The sequence below is a fragment of the Girardinichthys multiradiatus genome, chromosome 5, assembly GCF_021462225.1.
Source record: "Girardinichthys multiradiatus isolate DD_20200921_A chromosome 5, DD_fGirMul_XY1, whole genome shotgun sequence".
NCBI classification, from domain to species: Eukaryota; Metazoa; Chordata; class Actinopteri; order Cyprinodontiformes; family Goodeidae; genus Girardinichthys; species Girardinichthys multiradiatus.
The window spans coordinates 5,905,610-5,928,843 of NC_061798.1; the positions used below are offsets into that span (position 1 = coordinate 5,905,610).

General features: G+C 40.7%; 1 protein-coding gene across 5 annotated transcripts in view; it reads left to right on the forward strand.

Annotated features, from left to right (window-relative positions):
• Nucleotides 1-23,234, forward strand: part of usp34 (ubiquitin specific peptidase 34) — an 86,886-nt gene that overhangs the window by 9,149 nt on the left and 54,503 nt on the right. For all 5 annotated transcript variants that reach the window (XM_047365210.1, XM_047365209.1, XM_047365207.1 and 2 more), the window contains exons 2-12: nt 1,695-1,785; nt 3,644-4,181; nt 6,689-6,739; nt 12,319-12,468; nt 12,722-12,789; nt 17,893-18,085; nt 19,889-19,950; nt 20,102-20,183; nt 20,367-20,459; nt 22,135-22,260; nt 22,387-22,516. In XM_047365210.1, the coding sequence (XP_047221166.1) occupies nt 1,695-1,785; nt 3,644-4,181; nt 6,689-6,739; nt 12,319-12,468; nt 12,722-12,789; nt 17,893-18,085; nt 19,889-19,950; nt 20,102-20,183; nt 20,367-20,459; nt 22,135-22,260; nt 22,387-22,516 (1,584 nt within the window). The remainder of the gene's footprint in view (nt 1-1,694; nt 1,786-3,643; nt 4,182-6,688; nt 6,740-12,318; nt 12,469-12,721; nt 12,790-17,892; nt 18,086-19,888; nt 19,951-20,101; nt 20,184-20,366; nt 20,460-22,134; nt 22,261-22,386; nt 22,517-23,234) is intronic.

Sequence of the window (23,234 nt, forward strand, 5' to 3'; positions counted from 1 at the left end):
TCTCAGTCTTTGAATTTATACCAAGAACAGCTAAAACGTTTTTTATGAGCAGCTGTTGTAGAGTAAGTTGCCATCCTCTGTCTGTTTCAGGAAACTGTTATTCTGTTCAGTTTAACTAAAGCTACCACTCACCATTTTAAAGAGACAGGTATTAGTCATTAGAGGCTGATCCAAGATTTCTAGTCTCCAAGGAAATTATGTTAAATAACATCTAAAATCTTCACATCTGGCAGAAGAAACAGATGCCTTGAAATGACTTTAATAAAAGTGATTTAACTGTTCTGTGAAGACCTCAGAGGTTTGTTTGAGAACAGGTCAGGATGGAGAATTGTAAGGGGACATCATCCCTTCTTTTTACACTTAAATCATTCAGTTGTCTATATAGAGTGGTACTGCAATGCTTTTGTCTGAACTTGTTGTTATTGTAGCTCCACAGGCCCCTCTTTTACCCCTGTTCTGAGGTGCATCTGAGGGCAACTCGTTTTGGTGCTGTCTCTTTAAATGTTGAGGCGCTTCGCACCTCAACCCCCTGCAGGTCAAAGAGCCCTTAACTTTAACCTTTTCGACCATTTTTGTAGTTTGATAACATAGATACAATTATCTAGCGCCGCAGAAACAAGACAAAAACGGCACAGACAATGCTAAACTGTTTATGTAACAATACTATTCCAAACACGCAGTATGGTTGTAATTCTGGGGGACAGTGTAATGAATTGTGTGGGTTAATACACCCAACAACTGAACCAAACTTATCTTTTTGCAGCTTCAGCATACTTGAGCTTGGACTACAAAATCACAGCGAGAAATAAAAATGGCGGAGACAGAAACAAGATAGTCGGTAGCCAATGATCTTATTTGGCTTTTCTGGGGCAAATTCTGGGACGTAACAGTTGGAAAAACGTAATGGATTATAGAGAAAACTGGATGGACTGAAAAATATGACTAAAAGGGAAAATAAAAATATCTTCACAGCACCTGGAGAGACAAAATTCAACTTTTTTGCACTAATACATATTCCAAGTACACAACAAAATGTATGTAAAGGCTAAAGAATTGGATTTTGCATGATATGTTACATTTAAAGCACAGTTAGGTTATACACAATGTTTTAAAATGAGTAAAGGTGCATCAATCATAATTTTGTGCTCCGTTTTCATCTCTTGTAAACCTTTGACTTGCCGATGCCACACATGGTAACAGACATTTTATGAATATGTATCCTTTCTGCTATAGGTCCACCCGGAAATGACCTTTTTTGAGTCCTGGAACAATATTTCTTGGTTATTGTTTTCCTGAGTGGGGTAAAAATTCTTAAAACGCCACCCTTGTGCTTCATAGTACAAGCTGTATGTGCACGCACCACATCATCCTGTCTGTTAATGCTGTTTTATTCTTGGGAGCATTGTAGCGCCACATATAGGCCAGGCAGAGTTATTGAAACATTTTCTGAAGACATTTTGGAAAAAGCTGCCATTAGGATTAGGCCTCGTCTTTCTGTGTTATAAATAAACATTAACATAAAGGCAGCACAGCGAGCTTCGGGCAGCTCATCCTTGCCTCAGCTTTTACTTGATTTTAGTTGTTTCGAGTCTTTTTCACTAAAAGTGTAAAAACAAATGCTTCCTGATAAAAATGTAAGACAAATGCTGTTTTTACAGTTTTTCTCTAACTTGTGATTTGTGTTGTTTCCTCAGTATCTGATGCAGATGGCAGTGAAGGAGGCTTCCAGCTGAAGAAGGAACATGCACTGCGAGTGCTGGGCTACATCAGCTCCTGGTCACAGAGGTCAGTGTTACTGCTAACAGAATTGGATCAATTCTATAAGTAGGCTAAATTTGAAAAAAAGAAGTAAAAGAATGGTGTTATGTCTGAACAGAAGAATTGTTTTATGAGAGCAAAACGAGTCTAGTCTGCTCCGACGGGAAGCTCTTTAATAAAGAACAGTTTTTTGAGGATAGATGAACAGTCCTTAAATTGTCAACCTTCTTTTGACACCAGATACTAAGATGGGAAGAAGAACTAATGCAGCTCTGTCCTGCACAATATTTGTACAGAAGTGTTTACAGGTTGCCTTAAAAGGATAAACCATTACAGGTTTGCTAACAATCAGAACATGTTAAATTCAGCGAGGTCAATACCTTTTATTGTATTATGGAGGTTTTTTGTCAGATCAGAGTTTTGCTGCTTTCTATAATGTGCAGCAGTCACCTAAAGGGAGCTGGTTGAAGCTGTTGCTTTCTTTTCCTTCTGTAACCCTGTTGGTCTGGTGATGGAAACATTTAAGGTGGCCGCATATTGTTGTTTTTTTCTCCATCCTTAAAGATAAACCATCTGACTAAAAAAAGTAAAACAACCCAAAGATATGTTTTTCCCCCCAATGAGGGTACATTTACTTTTAAATGTCCTATTTTCTGTTGTTACTGTATTCTTACACAGCACTTTGCTCACATTTGCTGTGCACAAGACAAATGTATATTCTTACAGTGAACATGACACTGATTAAGTACAACTCAGTGCACAAAGCTGGGTGCACTTATTTCACAGACATGTCAGTATTTTCACTCTTTTCTTACTTTTAGTTTACACTTTCTGTTGCATTTATAATGGCCACTGTCAGGGGAATCAGTCATTATTAACATGGCGTTTTATATTATTGTCAATAACAGTTAATCTGTGAGTGTGTAGAAGATGCAGCATAAACAAGAACCAGTGTCCTAAGTTTCAGAATCAGATGTAACTTAAGTCACTAAAACAAAGACTGCAGACCTAACTTGGACTTCTACACTAAAAACTCAAGACTTGGACTCTTCTTCTGAGCTCTCATTCTCTCTGTCATTGACATGTTTATCAGGGGAAAGTTAACTAATGAACTCAGACTGTAAAGTGTCTCAATGTTTAGACTTGATCATGTATTCATATATATACACATATATATATATATATATATATATATATATATATATATATTTATGTATATGTGTGTATATGTATTTGTATGGCTTGGATTTGCCACTCAAAAACTGGTGACTTGGCTTAGGGAAAAATTACTTGTGAACATCTCTGGCACAATCTGTCTCAAACAAAACAGCAGTGTGTGTGTGGAGCCGCTTCACCTCACAGAGAGATGTTATCTGCTCAGTTTAATTTCTTTGAGGCTTTTAGTTCTCCTACTGCTCTTCCTGTCTGTGCATTATCTTATCAACACATGCAATGTGCTGCCCAAAGATATGCCTGTTAAAAAATTTGTGAAATATTTCAAATACTTACATAAACTACAAATATTAGCTGATTGATGAAGTCGCCTACTCATTAACCATAATAGCAGTCCTGTCTCTTTGGCAGCCTGTTTGAGCAGTAGACACACCTCCTATAGAAGATGGTTTCCTTTTACATCTTTCATGTTTTCTATGACCTTATTCAATAACACGTTATTAATATTAAACAGCTCATTTTTATTGTTCCTAACTTAGTAAAGTTTTTCTTCTCAGAGGCTTACTGTTTCTGGCACAAATTGACCACCTAATTAAGTAGAATTACTTCCTGACCAACCTGTTGTCAGTCAGGCTCATCAAGCTGAAACCAGCTCTGTTAAAAAAAAAAAAATTAAATGTGAAGCTTCCTTCTTCATCTGTGGTGTTTGCAGGCAATGTCTGTGCTGCTTCAAGGAGTACAAGCATTTGGAGGTCTTTAATCAGCTGGTTTACGCCCTCATTAACCTGGTCATCACTCAGATCAACAACCTGAGAAACCAGCTTTGCAGTGCCCAGAACCTCACGCACAAAGGGTCTGACTGGGCTGGAGGTGAGTCTGCACCCAGCCTGCTCCCCCAGCCGTCCTCCCCGGGGGAAGATGAACCTGTTAATGTGGAAAGGGACTCTGCTGAAGAGGACACCAACACACCGGACCTAAACCAGAACAAGACTCAAAGCCACGATCAGGAAAGCAGCCGGCTTGATGGAGCTCAGGAGGATCCACTGGGACCTTTGGATGGTGGCAGTGAGTCTGGTGAGGTGGAGGACGGTGCTGGAGGTGGCGGCGACAACAATGGTGAAAACCAGCATCCATTCAGCTCTTGGACCACAGAGGAGAAAGAAAGGCTGCTGCTATGTGCGGCCAAGATTTTTCAGATACAGTTCCCTCTCTACACAGCCTACAAACACAACACACATCCCACTATAGAGGTAAGAACGAATCCTTCACACAACCCTGGTTGGGACAGTAAAAAAAACAAAACAAATGTCTGGTATTCTATTGGTTTACATTTAAACTCACCCAAAAGTTCTACCGAGCTTGAAAGTGTTGGATGAAAATGATAAAGTGCTTACCACACAGAACTGGCATTTCTCATCTAATACTGCCTTTCCAAATGAACATTGAGGGTATTTTGTAGGGGTGTAACTGTACACAAAAATCATGGTTCAATACGTTTTTAGTATGTTTCAATCAAGAAAAATAAGTAACACTTTTCATTCGGTCAGCAGTAAACAAAAAATCTTGTTCAATATCTGAAAATAATTAGATTTTATTATGTTCTAAAACCTAAAGTGGAAGGTATAGAACTGACTGGAGGAGGCTGAATGTTTTTCAGTGAATAAAGTAGTAGAAGCAGGTATAGCCAATGTCAGGATCGATAGATTATACAACAACAGTATTACAACCTGAAAACGGTCAATGTTAATATTTAGAAATATTTAAACAAGACTGTGTCCATATATTAGAATAAAACATGTTTAAATCACTTTAAAATTGTTTAATATTTAGACAACTTAGTGTCCCAGCTGTACCTGAATGCAGCAGATGCAGCTGTTGGGAAAATCCCCTCTCATCAATGGTGATTCCTCTGACTTGCATTTCATATCACATAAGAGTTTGGGCTGATTTAGATGTCGGCTGAATTTTCTCCAGAACCAGCTTGTTGTTGTTTCAGATGAATAATTCAGCTCAGTGTATAAGCCTCCTTTGCTTCCTGCACTTTCTTCTCCTAAATAGTTTTTTTTTAGCAGCAAGACTGTGAAAACAGCGCTGGTTCCCGCCCATTTTGATGTTGCAGTTACGGTGCAGAGGTGCAAGTCGATGACATAACCCCTACTGTCCCAATTCTCCAATTTTGCACGCTTGTAACCCTGCGCACTTCAACCCTTACATGCACTTGTACCAAGTAAACACTTCATAGAAGGGCGTAGGGTGTAGTGTGGCTATTGGGACAGGTTCCAGGTAACCCTCTCTATTGTTTTGGTGTCACTTTTTAAAGTTGCCCTACGAATGTTGCATTGTGAACTTAGTTCCACACGTAAACATTCTGCACGTGTTCAGGTATAAAACAGGGCTGTGTTCATGTACATGTATATGCACATGTGCTTACTGAATCAACTGGGCCGTACCAGATATTTTCGGTATGAATATGTGTACAGTTACACCCCTAGTATTTTAACAAACTATCAAAAGATTGATGTCCTGAGATCTACTTACAAATGTTTGGGATGACTTTCACAGCTTTTACAACAAACATAACTCATTGTCAATGCTTTCAATAATTAATTTGACCATATTTTTATATTGCATTTCCTTCAACAGTCACATTCTGTCCAAAATTGTTAATGTATTTTATTAGGAGTTTCTGTGGTAGGCCAACACATAGTAACACTTGGTTGTGAAGTGAAAGGATCTAAGTAATATAAGTATAAACACATCTCAGTAAAATAGATAAAAGTTTATGGTTTTAACATAAGTTAACAGAATTTCAAGCGGCTGGAATAGTTTTCCAAGGCGCCTTATCTGCAGCAGATTTAAAGGAACATCAGAGTCAGTGTGGAAAATCTGTGTAAAACAGTTATTGTCAGAAGAAGAAATATCCCAAAACAATTGAGAATTTCCTAAATAAAACCATAACAATAAAGCGCCAAATAAATCAAGCACAGCTTTTCCCTCTGCATTGAAGGGAAACTCTGATATTAAGGACATCTCTTCCACCTTCCAACCTCTAGTTTCTGTATCTTTGGATAGATCAACACATTCTCCAGTTTAAACTGATGCCCATTGCCTTTACTCTAGTGTGCAGGGAAAATGTCAATTTTAATGGATTTGGGTGACATAAAACAGTTTAAAAGTTGAAAATCTAAAAATACAATATCCTATCCATTGGCCTCTACCTGTTTTAAAGCCATAGATCATGGTTTCATGATAAAACACCACCATGAAAATTCCTTTACGGATAATTTTGTCCTTCACGTCATTCCAGTCGATGAGTGATTTCAGAGCATTCAGCTGGGATCAGGGAATCAAAGGAGCGTGAGAAGAAAGAAATTGTTCAGGACTGTCCAGAACACATCATTATGTGCATGAGATTCTGCTGATCAATATGATGTTTTTAGGTTAGATGGACACTGTAGAATCATTGGGGTTTCAGCTCTGTTTGTACCTGCAAACTATACAACTGTCTTTGCTACTCAACATTCATTCCATAATCCTGTTCTGCCCTTGCAGCTCATAGTTGCTATGGGTTGGTGACCTTCCTAGGTGGGTCATAGGAATAATATTGATGTGTCTGGGCCTTTCACCAGCTTGCGAGACAAGATTATGGATTGAAAAGATTATCTGAAAACTCTTCTAAACCCTAGAAGTTGTTGGAGTTCCTGTTTGTAAGAAAACAAAATGGTTTATAGACAACCTTTGTGTTTTTTATTTCCAGGACATATCCGCTCATGAAAGCAACATCCTGGGCTCCTTCTGTGACATGAATGTAAGAAGCTTCATTCCTCTGTTATTTTTTCCAAAGTTATGCCGCTACCTTTATTTGCAAGTTGATACCTCTTAAAAACACATACCTTAGCCAAACATTATTGATGGAAACTTGTGGAGTAAGGGCAGTTTGTCTTTTTTGTCCTGTCTGCCATGTCTTCTACATGTTATATCTTTTATTTACTGTTGGGAGGGATTTTATGGATGAACCAGTTCTAAGTCTCTCAAATGAGGGCTGTAGCTGCATCTCCTGCAGGAATGAGCATAAGGGGCAAAGGTGATGGCTCGGGTCATTTTAGGATTTTGTAGAAGAGACAAGAACATCAAGGTGCTGCACGGACTTAATCCTCAGAAATGTGTGGATAGTTATGGAGCAACAGTGAACATGCAGTAAAAATTAAGCATGCACTCCATTTCATCCCTTACTACTACTATCTAGTCCTTCTAAGTATTGCATCTTCTAGCCTGGTTCTGGAGATGTCTCAGTTGTTTGTGATTGCTGGGAGTGGGAATTACTAGAACTATCCGCCTTTACAAACAGATGATTCTTAGAAGTTCTTCAAACACATACAAGAGCACCACTAGTTAAGACACACAGACGTACTGTACAGACCAAACGTTTGGACACACCTTCTCATTCAAAGAGTTTTCTTTATTTTCATGACTATGAATATTGTAGCTTCACACTGAAGGCATCAAAACTATGAATTAACACATGTAGAATTATATACTGAACAAAAAAGTGTGAAACAACTGAAAATATGTCTTATATTCTAGGTTCTTCAAAGTAGCCACCTTTTGCTTTGATTACTGCTCCTCACACTCTTGGCATTCTGTTGATGAGCTTCAAGAGGTAGTCACCTGAAATGGTTTTCCAACAGTCTTGAAGGAGTTCCCAGAGATGTTTAGTACTTGTTGGCCCTTTTGCCTTCACTCTGCGGTCCAGCTCACCCCAAACCATGTACTGTATGTTCTCATTTAAAACGATATTCCTTAGTTCTTGGGCATTTGAGTTTTTCTTATAAAATGGTTACTGTGCTAGTCAGAAGCTAGTGCTAGAACTTGTTCTTGTTCTTAGTTTCACCTGACTTGCTTTCCACAGTCAGTGAGGTTTGCTCTTCCATCATGATTGGTCCTCCCCCAGGTTGATACTGGTGATAGTTAAGACCGTCTTGTTCATTAACCGAGATGCTAATGAGACTTAAACTTGGTGTCTCAAGCAGGATTAATAATCAGCAATTGGTATTCCAGAACCATATAGTTTATAGAGGCGCAGCTGCACACTGCAGATTCTAAATTCAGTTGAAAATGCTTATAATTCAGTAGTTTGTTACATGATGCTCACAACATTTCACACTGAAGCACAAGGTAATGCTTTCTGACTGTAATTACCGGAGATAATCCTATCACAGTTCACCAACTTTGTTTTCTTTATAGTAACAGCTGCATCCCATTGAGTGTTTTTAGGAAGCTTTACTGAACATCTTCAAATGAGTCTTCTTTGTATATTGATATGCAACACTGATCAACAGCAGCAATCTCTTGTACCCTAAATATTTGACATCTTAACATTGATTTAAACATTGTCCTACCAGACAGTCTACTGGTTTTCTGACAGACATCTGGGCTACATTTCTTTCTTTCAAAACATGTTATCTGGGATCTGACCAGAGAAACCTGAAACTCAAATTACTGACTGACCAAATATAGACTAAATAGAATATGTCTAAGGATTCACTCTACAGTTTAACACTATTGTGCTCCATGATTCAGCTTGATTCGAGGTTTGTCCTGTGTAGGGCTGCAACTAATAATTATTTTGCTAATGATTAATCTGTTGACTATTTTTTCAATTAATCGATAATAAAGATAGAAAATGGTGCTTAATAGGACATTTTTTTTACATAATTTGAATCAGTTGAAGCTACAGCTATGCCACTTGACGAATAAACAGATAGAACATAATTACAAAGATTTTTCATCTTGGATGCTAAATGTACATACAGTATTTTTTGTACAATTTTGGCTTAATTACTGCTTTGAGTGTGTTGTTGTTTTAGTAAATGACATGTTTTAGAGTCTGTATACTCCAGTTAATGATTATTTGATTACTAAAATAGCTGATGAGTATTTGAGGTTGATATAAGTTTTTAATTCTTCTTTTCTTAAACGAGAGCCTTCCTGGGCACGGCGCTGGTGGTGTAGGGATTAAGCGTGCGACCATGTGCACAGGCTCGATGTGGCTGTCACGGGTTCGAGTCCCGGTGACCTTTGCTGAATGTTCCCCCCTCTCTTTGCCCTCTATCCTGTCTACCTACTCTTGGAAAAATGAAAAAATAAAGGCCTCTAGTGCTACAAAAAATATATATACAGGTCCTTCTCAAAATATTAGCATATTGTGATAAAGTTCATTATTTTCCATAATGTCATGATGAAAATTTAACATTCATATATTTTAGATTAATTGCACACTAACTGAAATATTTCAGGTCTTTTATTGTCTTAATACGGATGATTGTGGCATACAGCTCATGAAAACCCAAAATTCCTATCTCACAAAATTAGCATATTTCATCCGACCAATAAAATAAAAGTGTTTTTAATACAAAAAACGTCAACCTTCAAATAATCATGTACAGTTATGCACTCAATACTTGGTCGGGAATCCTTTTGCAGAAATGACTGCTTCAATGCGGCGTGGCATGGAGGCAATCAGCCTGTGGCACTGCTGAGGTCTTATGGAGGCCCAGGATGCTTCGATAGCGGCCTTTAGCTCATCCAGAGTGTTGGGTCTTGAGTCTCTCAACGTTCTCTTCACAATATCCCACAGATTCTCTATGGGGTTCAGGTCAGGAGAGTTGGCAGGCCAATTGAGCACAGTGATACCATGGTCAGTAAACCATTTACCAGTGGTTTTGGCACTGTGAGCAGGTGCCAGGTCGTGCTGAAAAATGAAATCTTCATCTCCATAAAGCTTTTCAGCAGATGGAAGCATGAAGTGCTCCAAAATCTCCTGATAGCTAGCTGCATTGACCCTGCCCTTGATAAAACACAGTGGACCAACACCAGCAGCTGACACGGCACCCCAGACCATCACTGACTGTGGGTACTTGACACTGGACTTCTGGCATTTTGGCATTTCCTTCTCCCCAGTCTTCCTCCAGACTCTGGCACCTTGATTTCTGAATGACATGCAGAATTTGCTTTCATCTGAAAAAAGTACTTTGGACCACTGAGCAACAGTCCAGTGCAGCTTCTCTGTAGCCCAGGTCAGGCGCTTCTGCCGCTGTTTCTGGTTCAAAAGTGGCTTGACCTGGGGAATGCGGCACCTGTAGCCCATTTCCTGCACACGCCTGTGCACGGTGGCTCTGGATGTTTCTACTCCAGACTCAGTCCACTGCTTCCGCATGTCCCCCAAGGTCTGGAATCGGCCCTTCTCCACAATCTTCCTCAGGGTCCGGTCACCTCTTCTCGTTGTGCAGCGTTTTCTGCCACACTTTTTCCTTCCCACAGACTTCCCACTGAGGTGCCTTGATACAGCACTCTGGGAACAGCCTATTCGTTCAGAAATGTCTTTCTGTGTCTTACCCTCTTGCTTGAGGGTGTCAATAGTGGCCTTCTGGACAGCAGTCAGGTCGGCAGTCTTACCCATGATTGGGGTTTTGAGTGATGAACCAGGCTGGGAGTTTTAAAGGCCTCAGGAATCTTTTGCAGGTGTTTAGAGTTAACTCGTTGATTCAGATGATTAGGTTCATAGCTCGTTTAGAGACCCTTTTAATGATATGCTAATTTTGTGAGATAGGAATTTTGGGTTTTCATGAGCTGTATGCCAAAATCATCCGTATTAAGACAATAAAAGACCTGAAATATTTCAGTTATTGTACAATAAATCTAAAATATATGAATGTTAAATTTTCATCATGACATTATGGAAAATAATGAACTTTATCACAATATGCTAATATTTTGAGAAGGACCTGTATATTTAAAAAAAAAAAACAAGAGCCTTCCTGTTTGTGTTTAAAAGCATTATGTTTGGAGGCAATGTGTGAAACATATTTGCGTTAGACAGTTGTTTTTCTGCTTTGTGGATGAATTCATTCAAAGGTCTCGGTGATGGGTTCGGTTTGCTTAGAAATGTAAATTCAAGATTATAAAATGAATTGTTCACAGTGCAATATTATCTAGCTCCAACACGAATGTCCCTAGAATAAGAGTTTATTTAAATAGTCAGGACCCATAGCCAGAACTGACTGACATCATAGTTTTCATTCTCATGTTTGTTATTTTTGGGCCATTGAATTGAGTATTTTTCTCTGTTGCTGAAATTTCCTACCCTCCATTGTTGTTTTGTCAGTGCAAACATGGTGCAGTAAATCTCATGTAATCTCTGTGGTAACAAGGCTTCCTTGTTAGTGCTCCTGTTGCTTCTTTGTTTCCATCTGGTTGGTATGGTACAGGATCAGATTCAGTTTTCCACAAACTGCAGGGTTTTGTGTTTTGTTTTTTTTCTTTCATTTTACAGTACTAAATGAGCGCATGTGTGTATTGTCTTTTCTTAGTGTTTATATTCTTTCAGCATTAAATGAAAGGGTTTTGGGAATGCAACTTCTGTTTAAAAACACATAATGGTAACATCTGTTGTGATTTTGGGTGTGGTTCCTGAACATATGGTGCCAAAAGGAGGACAGACTAAGATGATCTCCTAAATCAAGATTTGCCAAAAGTGGGTTCTTTATTAAAAGGTCACAAGCAGTTTATCTCTTGCATGCAAGGTTTTTAATTTAATTGGTAAATGGACTGTACTTGTATAACTCTTTTCCACTCATACTGACCACTCAAACCACTTTACAGTCACATTCACCCAATCACACTCACAAACCTTCACACATTCATGCACCAATATACAGATAGGTAGGCAACTTGAGGTAGGTGTCTTGCCCAGGGGCACATCAACATGTAGCAGGAGAAGGCTGGAATAGAACCCACAACTTTTGGATTGCAAGACTACTCCCCAGTGAGCCACAGTCACCTATAAGATTACTTGGTCCTAGAGACTGAAGCTAACAGCAAATCAAGGGGAGCCAAGAGCAAAGCAGAGGTCTATCTGAAAACAGCTCCAACTAGCCTTTAGCGTCATCTAGCAGGATCAGCTAATCTGGCTTTAAACTAGATGAGGACGCCAAGAGAGTTATCTATGGCAGGTCAGATAACAACTACTTGTGGCCTTTTAACAAAACCTCGCTTCAGAAATCCTGGAATAACTCTTTCCCCTTGAGCTTTGACTAATTTCTAGATTATTGTGTTTTTAGATAGAGGGATTAGTTTGAGAACTTGCTGTTTTAAAAATTAGCTTGTACTGATGTAAAGTTTGAGTCAAGGTGAAAGTTGAGAATATCTTTTTCCCTCAGCTATTCTGTTTTTGTAATTTTTAAAGTAAACCAACTATGGTTTTATTTTACTATTTAAAGGCCACTTTAACCTGTTATTTATTTGGATTTTATTGCTTTGTATGCCCAGTCACTTTCATTTTAGGATGCTAAGCGAACGTATTATGACCCTACTGTGATTTTCACCCAGGATGTGGAAGTGCCCCTTCACCTGCTTCGCTACGTCTGTCTGTTCTGTGGGAAACACGGCCTCTCCCTGATGAAGGAATGCTTTGAGCTGGGCACACCAGAGACCCTCCCCTTTCCCATCGCCCATTCCTTTATCACTATCGTCTCAAATGTGGGTTGAATGTTATTTTCCACTTGCTTGCTAATATGCTGAGGGAATTGATAACTAATAAGCATGATACTGCTGTTTTGACAGATGTTTAAAGTATTGTTTGTTGATGTTTTGATCATGTTCTTTTACTTTTTTTCCCTTTTCTCTAACAAACTCTGAATTATACATGCTACTTCTGAATAAATAATTATGTAGATGGTACAGCATGAATGTGGTGCCTAAACCCATGTACGATTGTTGGACCTTTCCACAGATACGAATATGGTTGCACATTCCTGCAGTTATGCAGCACATCATACCCTTCCGCACCTACGTAATACGGTAAGTTACAAATGGACTGGTTTACTTTTATTAAAAAAGAAAAGCCCTTTGATAATTTCTTTATTTCTTATTTTTACAAGCTGTGGCTCTCTTTTGCTGGTTGAAATACATTTCAACATCTTTTTTGATCATTTTAGCAGATTTCAATTTATGCACATTTCTGTGAAGGTATCTCAGTTTTTACCTTCACACAGTTGGTCATAACATACTGATTGTGTTGGCCTGGAAAAGTGGTTTGGATTGTCTGCTACTGTGCCACAGTGGTTCTGATCTTACTTGGCAGAATATTACTACTTTCAGTCATTTAGGTGTTACATGAATATGATTGAACAAAGATCACATGTGGAGTCCCTCAAAGCGCCATGATCGGGCCACTTTAACATCTCCATGATCGCCGTAGCTTAATGGAATAAAACAGCATCTCATACTTATGCTGATGACATACAGCTTTATATCTTTGTCTCACCAAATGACCAACATAATGCAGAACAGACTAAAGAGACAGGCCTACAAATTCAAGCTTAGAGGTCAGTATTCAGTTGAAACACGGTGAGGCCAAACACCACACAGTATAATGGGAACCAAGGTTGGGTTATGGCCTTCAAACTAAGTTTTAACATCCACAAAATGTCCTTCATTAAATCAGCCTACTACTACTTTTAAACTATTGTTGGGATAGAGGTTTTCTGGATACCAGCCAACTGGTAGACCCCTCAGGTCATGAGAAACCTGCTCAGTGCTCTCAGAACCAGAACTAAATGGCAAAGGCCACATTTACTTTCTATGCACCTCAGCTTTGGAACCATAACCCTTCTTGAAAACTTTAGGTTAAGGACTTAACCCCTGTTCTTTGAAACATGAGTGAGTTATCTCACTATGGGAAACGCCTCCAGCGCCTGTTCCCCAGAAGCTCTGTTACCTCACGCCGGTCTTGAATGGCAGCCTGAAGTGACTTCTACTCCCATGGGAGCGACTTCCTCCTAGTAAAAGCCTGACGTCACGCAGGTGACCTTCAGTCTGGTAAGCACACCTCTTCCTTGCTCCAGGCAAGGCGGGTGACCTGGTGAAATACCTCACTCGTGTTTCAGAGAACCAGGGTTAAGTCCTTAACCTAAAGTTCTCTTTCAACATTCGCATTGGTATCTCACTATGGGACATTTCTACTCCCGTATTGACAGATAGGCTCACTCGAAGACCAACAGATGCATCCCACATTTATGTCAATCTGGAACCCACGCCCAGAACCGTGTGAGCCAGTGTGGGCGCTGTAACATCTAGTTTATAGAACCTAGTGAAGGTGTGAGGGGTCGCCCAGCTGGCATCCTCACATATGTCCTCCACAGGTATGCACTGGAACACAGGATGAGGCCACACCACGAGTGGAGTGAGCCCACAGACCTGCAGGGGGGTGCAAGGCCTCTGCTCTCACAAGCTATAGTAATTGCCCCCACTATCCAATGCGAAAGGGGTCTTGTGAGAGGGATGAAGCCGATGACACAAACGATTTGTGCAAATCCACTATTGTCTCCACATATAACCGCAGGGCTCTTACTGGGCAGAGCATGTGCAGTCATTCATGCTCCTGAGAGGAGAACGGTGGTGGATAAAAAGCCATCAATTCAAAGGCATGGCTTGGTAGGGCCGTAACAACCTTTGGTATAAAGGCAGTATTAGTTTTCAGTAAAACCTTCGAGTACCCACCCAGAAATTACATGCAGGACTGGTTCACTGAGAGCTGTTAAATGTCGCTCACACCTTTGGCAGAAACAAGAGCAACTAATCAGGCTGTTTTAAAGGAGAGCACTTTGAGCTCAGCCTGCTGCAACGGTTTGAAAGGTGCTTGTAACAACTCATCGAGCACCATCGGTAAATCCCATGAAGGAACGAGGCTCCTCAATACTAGGCGGAGCCGTCGTGCACCCTTCAAGTATTGACACACCAGTGGGTGCTGCCCTACTGTTTTGTCGCCAGAGCCAACATGACAAGCTGAAACAGCAGGCAGGTATGCTTTCACCCTGGAAAAAGCCAAGCCTTTATCTAACAGCACCTGCAGAAATGTTAAAATAACCAACACCGGCTCTGCTGAGCGTTGGAATGATTAGTTTTAGCGGGGGGGGCAGCATACAGTAGGAGCGGCGGCCATCTGTGTGCTAGAGCATCCAGCCTAAGCAGAGAGAAAAACATCTGACGATGAGTGTTCTCCTCTGATGCAAAGAGGTCGATGGTTCCCATGGTAACACTGGTGTTGAGAAACTCTGGGTGCTTCCACGGACTCAGAGCACGTGGACATGTCAAAGAAACCAGGACCCTGGCGTGTGGGGCTCAATTTGAGTGATGCCACGCATGTGTAGACCGAACGTGATGACCACCAGCGTAGACGCCATCAGACCCTCAGTTTGAGACATAACTTGAATTTTACGTATGCCTCTTCCAGACAAGCCTGAAAGGCTTTAACTCGTTCTGTTGAGAGACTCACTCAGAACTTTACTGAATTCAGGGACAGAATGATGAAAGTGATGCTTGTACTGGGGTTAAGATGCTCTTTTACCAGTTTATTGTGAAACCCAGAGCTGCCAGTTATGAAGTAAGCCATCTCATCATGCGTCATGAGCTCCTCTGGAGACTGAGCTGCAAACAGCCAATCATCTATGTACGTCACCAGACGTATTCTCTCCCGCTGTCTTAGTTAATTTCTGTGATGAGTGCAGGTGAGATGCCAGCAGACGTTCTATAGAAGGCAGATGTGAAAAACCGCTGTCCGCCATGCCAGTCCAGTCCAGCGCCGACCCTCCCAGGATGGGGGTCTTGGTGGGGAGAGGATTGCTCTAGGACCGAGTTGCTTACTTGACTCCAGATTCAGACTTGGCATTAGCAAAAGTGCTGAAATCTGGAAGGGCGGCCTCGTCTTCCTCTGGGTCAGTTAGTAGCTCGCCAGCAATGCACCGATCACCCCAACTGACTTCAGCCAAGGTGGGCTTTCTCTTTTCGGTCGCGGTAAGCTCAGACAGGCTAGCTAGCTTCCCTGACAAGATTTAAGGGAGAGCCATCCACAGTGCTCACAGCTTGGGGTGATGCTAACGCGTCCTGGGCATGTTGCAGCCTTAGACACGGAGCGCAGACAGGATGGGTATCTACCCCAACTATGAGGTTGCCACATATGCAGCTCCTAGATGGTGGCTTCACTCTGTCCATGGTGAGAATGCAATTGATAATAATTGCATAAATAATAATAATCCAATAGAGCTTCTGGGAGACGGGCCCTGAAAGCTTGTCCCATAGTGAGATACCGAAGCAAATGTTGAAAGAGAACCTGAGATAAGCAAAAACTGTTGGCTCCTATAAATCGGGACTAAAAACATGGCTGTTTATGCAGAGTTCCCATAAATGCCAATGATTAATTTATCTGTGTAAATGAGCATTTTCTTTTTATTTGATGTGTAGATTTTATGGTTTTCTTTAATGATGATTTTTGTCTTAAATGTCATGTTCTGAAACGCTTTTCCTTCATTTTCCTGTAAAGTGCTTTGAATTAATTACCTTGTGTTCGAATGTTTCTGGACTAATAAACATGCCTTACCTTCTCCAATAACTGATGGAACATTTTGTTGAATGTTTCGGAGTCCAGTCACCACTGAATCCACACATATATTGTGTATATGGGCTGATCTGGTCAGTAACTTCACCCAACCTGATTTTAGGAATTCTACTTATTGCATCCTACTTATTTAACTGTATGATCTAAATATTAGCTAGCTCGCTTTCACAAAACAACACCATACAACAGACTTCAACTGTTGCATTTAATGAGAATTGTGCTTGTCAGATGCCTCTACATTTGTCTCTATTTCTTTAGCTATCAGGCCACCTATTCCATCTGCACCATCTCACAAATACCTAAGAGCCATGGGGTTGTTGCTAGGAAGTCTCTGTCGCCATGGCAACAGTTGCTTAGCTTGCAGTCAGTTTCTTCTCACATGACCTGGGAAGAGGCATGTATCTGGCAGGCCTGGTCATGTGACAGATTCAGACTAATAAGTTGCTGCCCTGCTGCCTCTCCTGCATGCCACTTGCTTGAGGATGGATAGATACTTTCAGTGAAACAGAATCCAAATGATAGTCCAAACTGGCAACATGTCATTATCCTGTATGCACAGAATAAAAAGGAGCAACTAAATAAATGGATCAAATGAGCATAGCTGTAGTTTAATTCAGAAACTCTGTGGGGAATATCTATAACCCGTCGTAATAATTTGTTTGGTGAGTCTTTATGCCTTTTCTTTTTGTGGGCAGTGTCTTCAGATGTTTAAAATGAAATCCTCCGTGTTTTATCATTGAGTGATCACCTAACACGTTTACCCAACCTGTCTTTTATTTGTCACTGTAGTTCTTCCCACAAAAATTCTCTTTTTTTTCCACAAACCCCACTTTGTTATACCATGTTACACTATTTAAACGTTGTTTTGATAAACAAATATCCCATTTTGCTATTTTGCTCTTTATAGAGTAACACAAGTCTAGCAAGTTCATATTAGCTGGTCAATGATTTCTATCTGCTCAGGTAACCAGCCGGCATTGAGCTGTCCAACAGACATGCTGCTCGTATCTTATTATCTGCAATTTAAAAAATCTAAATGGCTCAATGTGTCTTTCTTGTAAGAGATGGTGAAGTGTAGAAACTTTTTCAGCCAGCTGGCTGTCAGTGTGCACCAATAGGTGGGGTGTACTCTATTCTATGCAGCTGCATATAACCCTGGTCAGTCCTGACCTCTCCATAAAAAGACTTCAAACTGTAGGAATGACTAAATAAAAATGCATTTTAAAACAATAGGTTTGTTTTGATAATGCTAACCTTATCAAAGTTTTGTTCTTGTGTACAAAAGAAACAAGTTTAATTTATTAAGTTTTTAACATCTGTGGTATAATCGAGGCTAGAAGGCACTTCTGGCTGACCTTGGAACTCTGGGCAACCTGCCGAACAAACCGTTTGTAATCAATACAATCAAATTTTCTCTTGAGTATCTGGGGGTATTCTACATTTATATATACATTTATTTTGTTGGTTATCTTTCTAATAGAGGATTTAAAGCTGTTTGCTGCCTGCAGGTATCTGTGTAAGCTATCCGACCAGGAGCTGCGACAGAGTGCCGCCCGCAACATGGCTGACCTGATGTGGAGCACGGTGAAGGAGCCGCTGGACAGCGCACTGTGCTTCGACAAGGAGAGCCTGGACCTCGCCTTCAAATACTTCATGTCTCCCACACTCACCATGCGGTTAGCCGGACTCAGCCAAATCACAGTGAGTCACACTTCTAATACAAAAGAGTTCTGTCACACATTCACATGTGGGGTGGTTCCACTCAGAAAGCCTGCAAGCCTGACAGAGACAAGACTCATCAATAGACTGAATTCAAAACACAAATGGAGATAGAGTTGTTTTTTTCTTTGTGTTTTTTGGTAATCAATAATGGAGCCAATAAAAACTGGCTTCCAGCCTGGCTATTTGTGGGGATGCTGAAAAGACTAATAGAGGAAAACTGATCAGAAGGTAATCCAACCAACAAAAGCAAAACTTTTTCCTTCACTACAACATCTCCATAATGGCAAGGCAGTAAGAAGAAAAATACTGATGCAAGGTAATTAGATGCTCCAGGACTTTGACCTTTCACATCCCCTAGTTTTATTAATCTGTGATTCATTTAGAAATGCACTGAGCAGAGATTGTGTGGTCGATTTTTCTAAGCTGCAGTTTTGTGAAGCTCCAACCTGCCAATACCGATTACTTTAATTTTCTCGATTTCTTTTTAAGAACTTTAAATGAAATACTTTTCTTCCTTTTGGATAAATAGATAATGGAATTGTCTGAATAATCAAATGTTTGAATAAAATCAGTTTTTTTAAAAGCAGTGCAAAGTTAAACGCCTTTCCCTTTTTCCATATCCGATAGTCTTAAGATACAGCAGAAACAGTCAGGTTTTGGAAAGAAGTATCTATAAACACAAACTAAAAGATTGACAATAAATTCCCTTTATTGTGCGACGTTGGTAGATGTTCGTCCTGTAATCGTTGGATTGTCGATTCAAACGCCCACTCTGTCCGTCTCAGTCATTGTGTCCTTCGGCTAGTCACTTCACCCACCTTGCCTGCTGATGGTGGTCAGAGGGCTCAGTGGCACCTTCACTTCTGTCAGTCAGCTCTATATATGTGCAGGCCATTTACTCCTTTACAATACAGATTTCATTTGCCAAAAAGATTTCCAATCTTTTTTTACAGGATGTGTTAAAAAATAACCCCAGTGTCTGTCTTAAAATTTAAGTAATACAAATTTCAAATTTGTTGTCAAATCATATATTCATTTATTGCAACAGTGAAGCAGCCATAAGCAGCCTACCTGTTACTGCTTTTTATTTATTTGTATTGGAACAGAAGCAGCATCACTGTGTGAGAGAGCAGTCAACGTTACATAGCTCTGCAGTTAAACAGGATTGCCACTTGCAAAGCACGTAGAATTGTTAAATTTTTGTCATAGGGACTCTTCAACTGTGAGTGACGGAATCTAAAATAAAAATCCAGAAAATCACATTGTGTGAATTTTAAATAAAAACGTAAAATCATTAAGTTCAGGGGACTAGCTGGTTTAGCTGTGGATCTCCAGAAATATTATAGTAAAATGATCTGTATTATAGCCAATATATAGTAAGGATGGGCAATCATAATGAGGAATGTTTGAATATTTCCTGAATATATAGTGCAAGGCAAGTTTTAATGTATAGCAGCATTCATGCAATTCAACCTGCTTTACAGGACATCAGTGACAAGGCATGAGTGTATAAGCATGCATAAAAGAAAACGGATGTTAAACTACAAATATTAAGGGGATAAGATAAATAAATGTTCATTGCATAACAGCGAGTCACTGTTCAAGTGTATTATAACGAAGTAACATTCTCTCATTTTTAAATTATATTTTTTGCTTGAGATGCTCATCCCTATAGTGTGATGTAATGTAGCATGTTGTTTGATGAAAAGCGATTCTTTGTCAGCATACAGCTTTGATTGGATGAACTCCAGGACTAATTTATCATGTCTGTGCTCTCCTCAGAATCAACTCCACACGTTTAATGATGTGTGTAACAACGAGTCACTGGTGTCTGACACAGAAACGTAAGTTAGCCACAACTCCTAAGCAACTCGCTGCATGATTATGCCTCTACAGCAGTATCGTGTTTTTTTTGTTTAAATCTCTGTGTGTTTTAATCTGTTTTGCTTCACTGAAAGTCATTGAACATCTCATTGAGGTTCTTCATCTTTTCAGGTCCATAGCGAAGGAACTAGCTGACTGGCTAATCCACAACAATGTGGTGGAGCACATATTCGGACCGAATTTGCACATTGAGGTTAGAGCAGTAATGTAAATTAAGTTTCTACATAAACCGTTGCATGGTTATTATGTTTAACCTTTTATCCTTAGTGGCTTTTCTGTTCTTCTGGTTACTTAAATGTAATAATCCTGAAGACTCCGAGAGGCTGCATAGCATACATTCCTCCCTGCGCTGCACACGTCTCCATTTGTTTTCCAGATCATTAAACAGTGCCAAGTGATCCTGAACTTCCTGGCTGCGGAGGGCCGGCTCAGCACGCAGCATATAGACTGTATATGGGCTGCAGCTCAGGTAGGATAAATCAGATGTTCACATGGCCGCTCACAGCTTCATTCCAACCACTGACTTGAGGATTGCCTGAGGCGTCTAACTTATGAAAGCAGCAGTGCTAGGTGGCTTGGATCTTTTAAATGTAGATACATGTTTGATGTGACAGACAGAACCAATTCTATCAGCTTATACACTGCTCAAAAAAATGAAGGAAACACTCAAATAACACATCCTAGATCTGAATGAATGAAATATTCTCATTGAATACTTTGTTCTATACAAAGTTGAATGTGCTGACAACAAAATCACACAAAAATCATCAATGGAAATCAAATTTATTAACCAATGGAGGCCTGGATTTGGAGTCACACACATAATTAAAGTGGAAAAACACACTACAGGCTGATCCAACTTTGATGTAATGTCCTTAAAACAAGTCAAAATGAGGGTCAGTATTGTGTGTGACCTCCATGTGTCTGTATGACCTCCCTACAACGTCTGGACATGCTCCTGATGAGACGGTGGATGGTCTCCTTAGGGATCTCCTCCCAGACCTGGACTAAAGTATCCACCAACTCCTGGACAGTCTGTGGTGCAACGTGACGTTGGTGGATGGAACGAGACATGATGTTCCAGATGTGCTCAATCACATTCAGGTCTGGGGAACAGGCGGGCCAGTCCATAGCTCACAAGGGGTCTGAGGATCTCATCTCGGTACCTAATGGCAGTCAGGTTACCTCTGGCGAGCACATGGAGGACCATGCGGCCCTCCAAAGAAATGCCACCCCACACCATTACTGACCCACTGCCAAACCAGTCATGCTGAAGGATGTTGCAGGCAGCAGATCACTCTCCACGGTGTCTCCAGACTCTGTCATGTCTGTCACATGTGCTCAGTGTGAACCTGCTTTCATCTGTGAAGACCACAGGGCACCAGTGGCAAATTTGCCAATCCTGGTGTTCTCTGGCAAATGCCAAGCGTCCTGCACGGTGTTGGGCTGTGAGCACAACCCCCATTTCTGGACGTCAGGCCCTCATACCATCCTCATGGAGTCGGTTTATAACCGTTTGTGCAGACACATGCACATTTGTGGCCTGCTGGAGGTCATTTTGCAGGGCTCTGGCAATGCTCCTCCTGTTCCTCCTTGCACAAAGGCGGAGGTAGCGGTCCTGCTGCTGGGTTGTTGCCCTCCTACGGCCTCCTCCACGTCTCCTGGTGTACTGGCCTGTCTCCTGGTAGCGCCTCCAGGCTCTGGACACTACGCTGACAGACACAGCAAACCTTCTTGCCACAGCTCACATTGATGTGCCATCCTGGATGAGCTGCACTACCTGAGCCACTTGTGTGGGTTGTAGAGTCCATCTCATGCTACCATGAGTGTGAAAGCACCACCAACATTCAAAAGTGACCAAAACATCAGCCAGAAAGCATAGGTACTGAGAAGTGGTCTGTGGTCCCCACCTGCAGAACCACTCCTTTATTGAGTGTTTCTTGCTAATCGCCAAAGATTTCCCCCTGTAGTCTAATCCATTTACACAACAACATGTTAAATTGATTGTCAATCAGTGTTGCTTCCTAAGTGGACAGTTTGATTTCACAGAAGTTTGATTTACTTGGAGTTATATTGTGTTGTTTAAGTGTTCCCTTTATTTTTTTGAGCAGTTTATAAATGCAGTTTTTTTTTTCTGCTTTCAGTTGAAACACTGTAGCCGCTACATTCATGACCTTTTCCCATCACTAATAAAAAACCTGGACCCAGTGCCTCTCCGTCATGTCCTGAACCTGGTTTCAGGCCTGCATCCAAGCGCCCATACTGAGCAGGTACTGTGCAAGCATAAATGACCTTATAGGTTAAGTCAGAAATCTGAACACTGTGGGCTGCACCAAACTGTTTTTGGTGTCTTTTCTCCTTGAAGTAAAATCGTGATGTGTTGCTGTCTTCCCCAGACGTTATACCTGGCCTCCATGTTGATAAAGGCTCTGTGGAACAACGCTCTCGCAGCCAAGGCCCAGCTTTCCAAACAGAGCTCTTTTGCTTCACTGCTAAACACCAACATCCCTATGGGGAACAAGAAAGGTCAGTCTGGATTCTTCTTTGTACAGCATTGGTGCATTTCACATTTTACCACTTTACCACAAACTTCAATGTATTTTAACAGGCTTTTATGTGGTACAGCAACACAAAGTAGTACTTAATTATGAGATGAAAGTAGAAGGAGACGTGGCTTTCTGAATTTTACTCTGATACCTCCAAATACAATCCAGAGCAGACAGTTGCCGTCAGAACTGACCTAATTAGTAAACGAAGTCAACCTATGTGTAATTTAAATTCTGTATAGATAGAGCCTTGAGGTTTCTATTGGGTTTTATTAAATGTTAGTGAACAGCATCATGAATACCAAGAAACACAGTAGACATTTCAGGAAGGAAGATGTTAAGAAGTTTGAAGCAGAGTTAACGATACGCCGAGCTATAAACATCTCGGAGCTCTGTTCAGTCCAGCATTCAAAAACTAAGCTGGTATGGCATGAATGTAAACCTACCAAGACATGACCACCCACCTAAATTGACTGGCCAGGCAAGGAGAGAATTAATAGTACAGGCAACCAAGAGGCCTTTGGTATCTCTGGAGGGGCTGCAGAGATCCACATGTGAGTAAGAAGCTATCACCTGGACAAATATTTATTCCTACACACCATGAAGCTGGTCTTTATGAAAGAGTGGCGAGGATATGTCATTGCTGATAGAAAGCTTCAGACATCTTGTTAAGTCTTACAGGTGACATAGCATACATC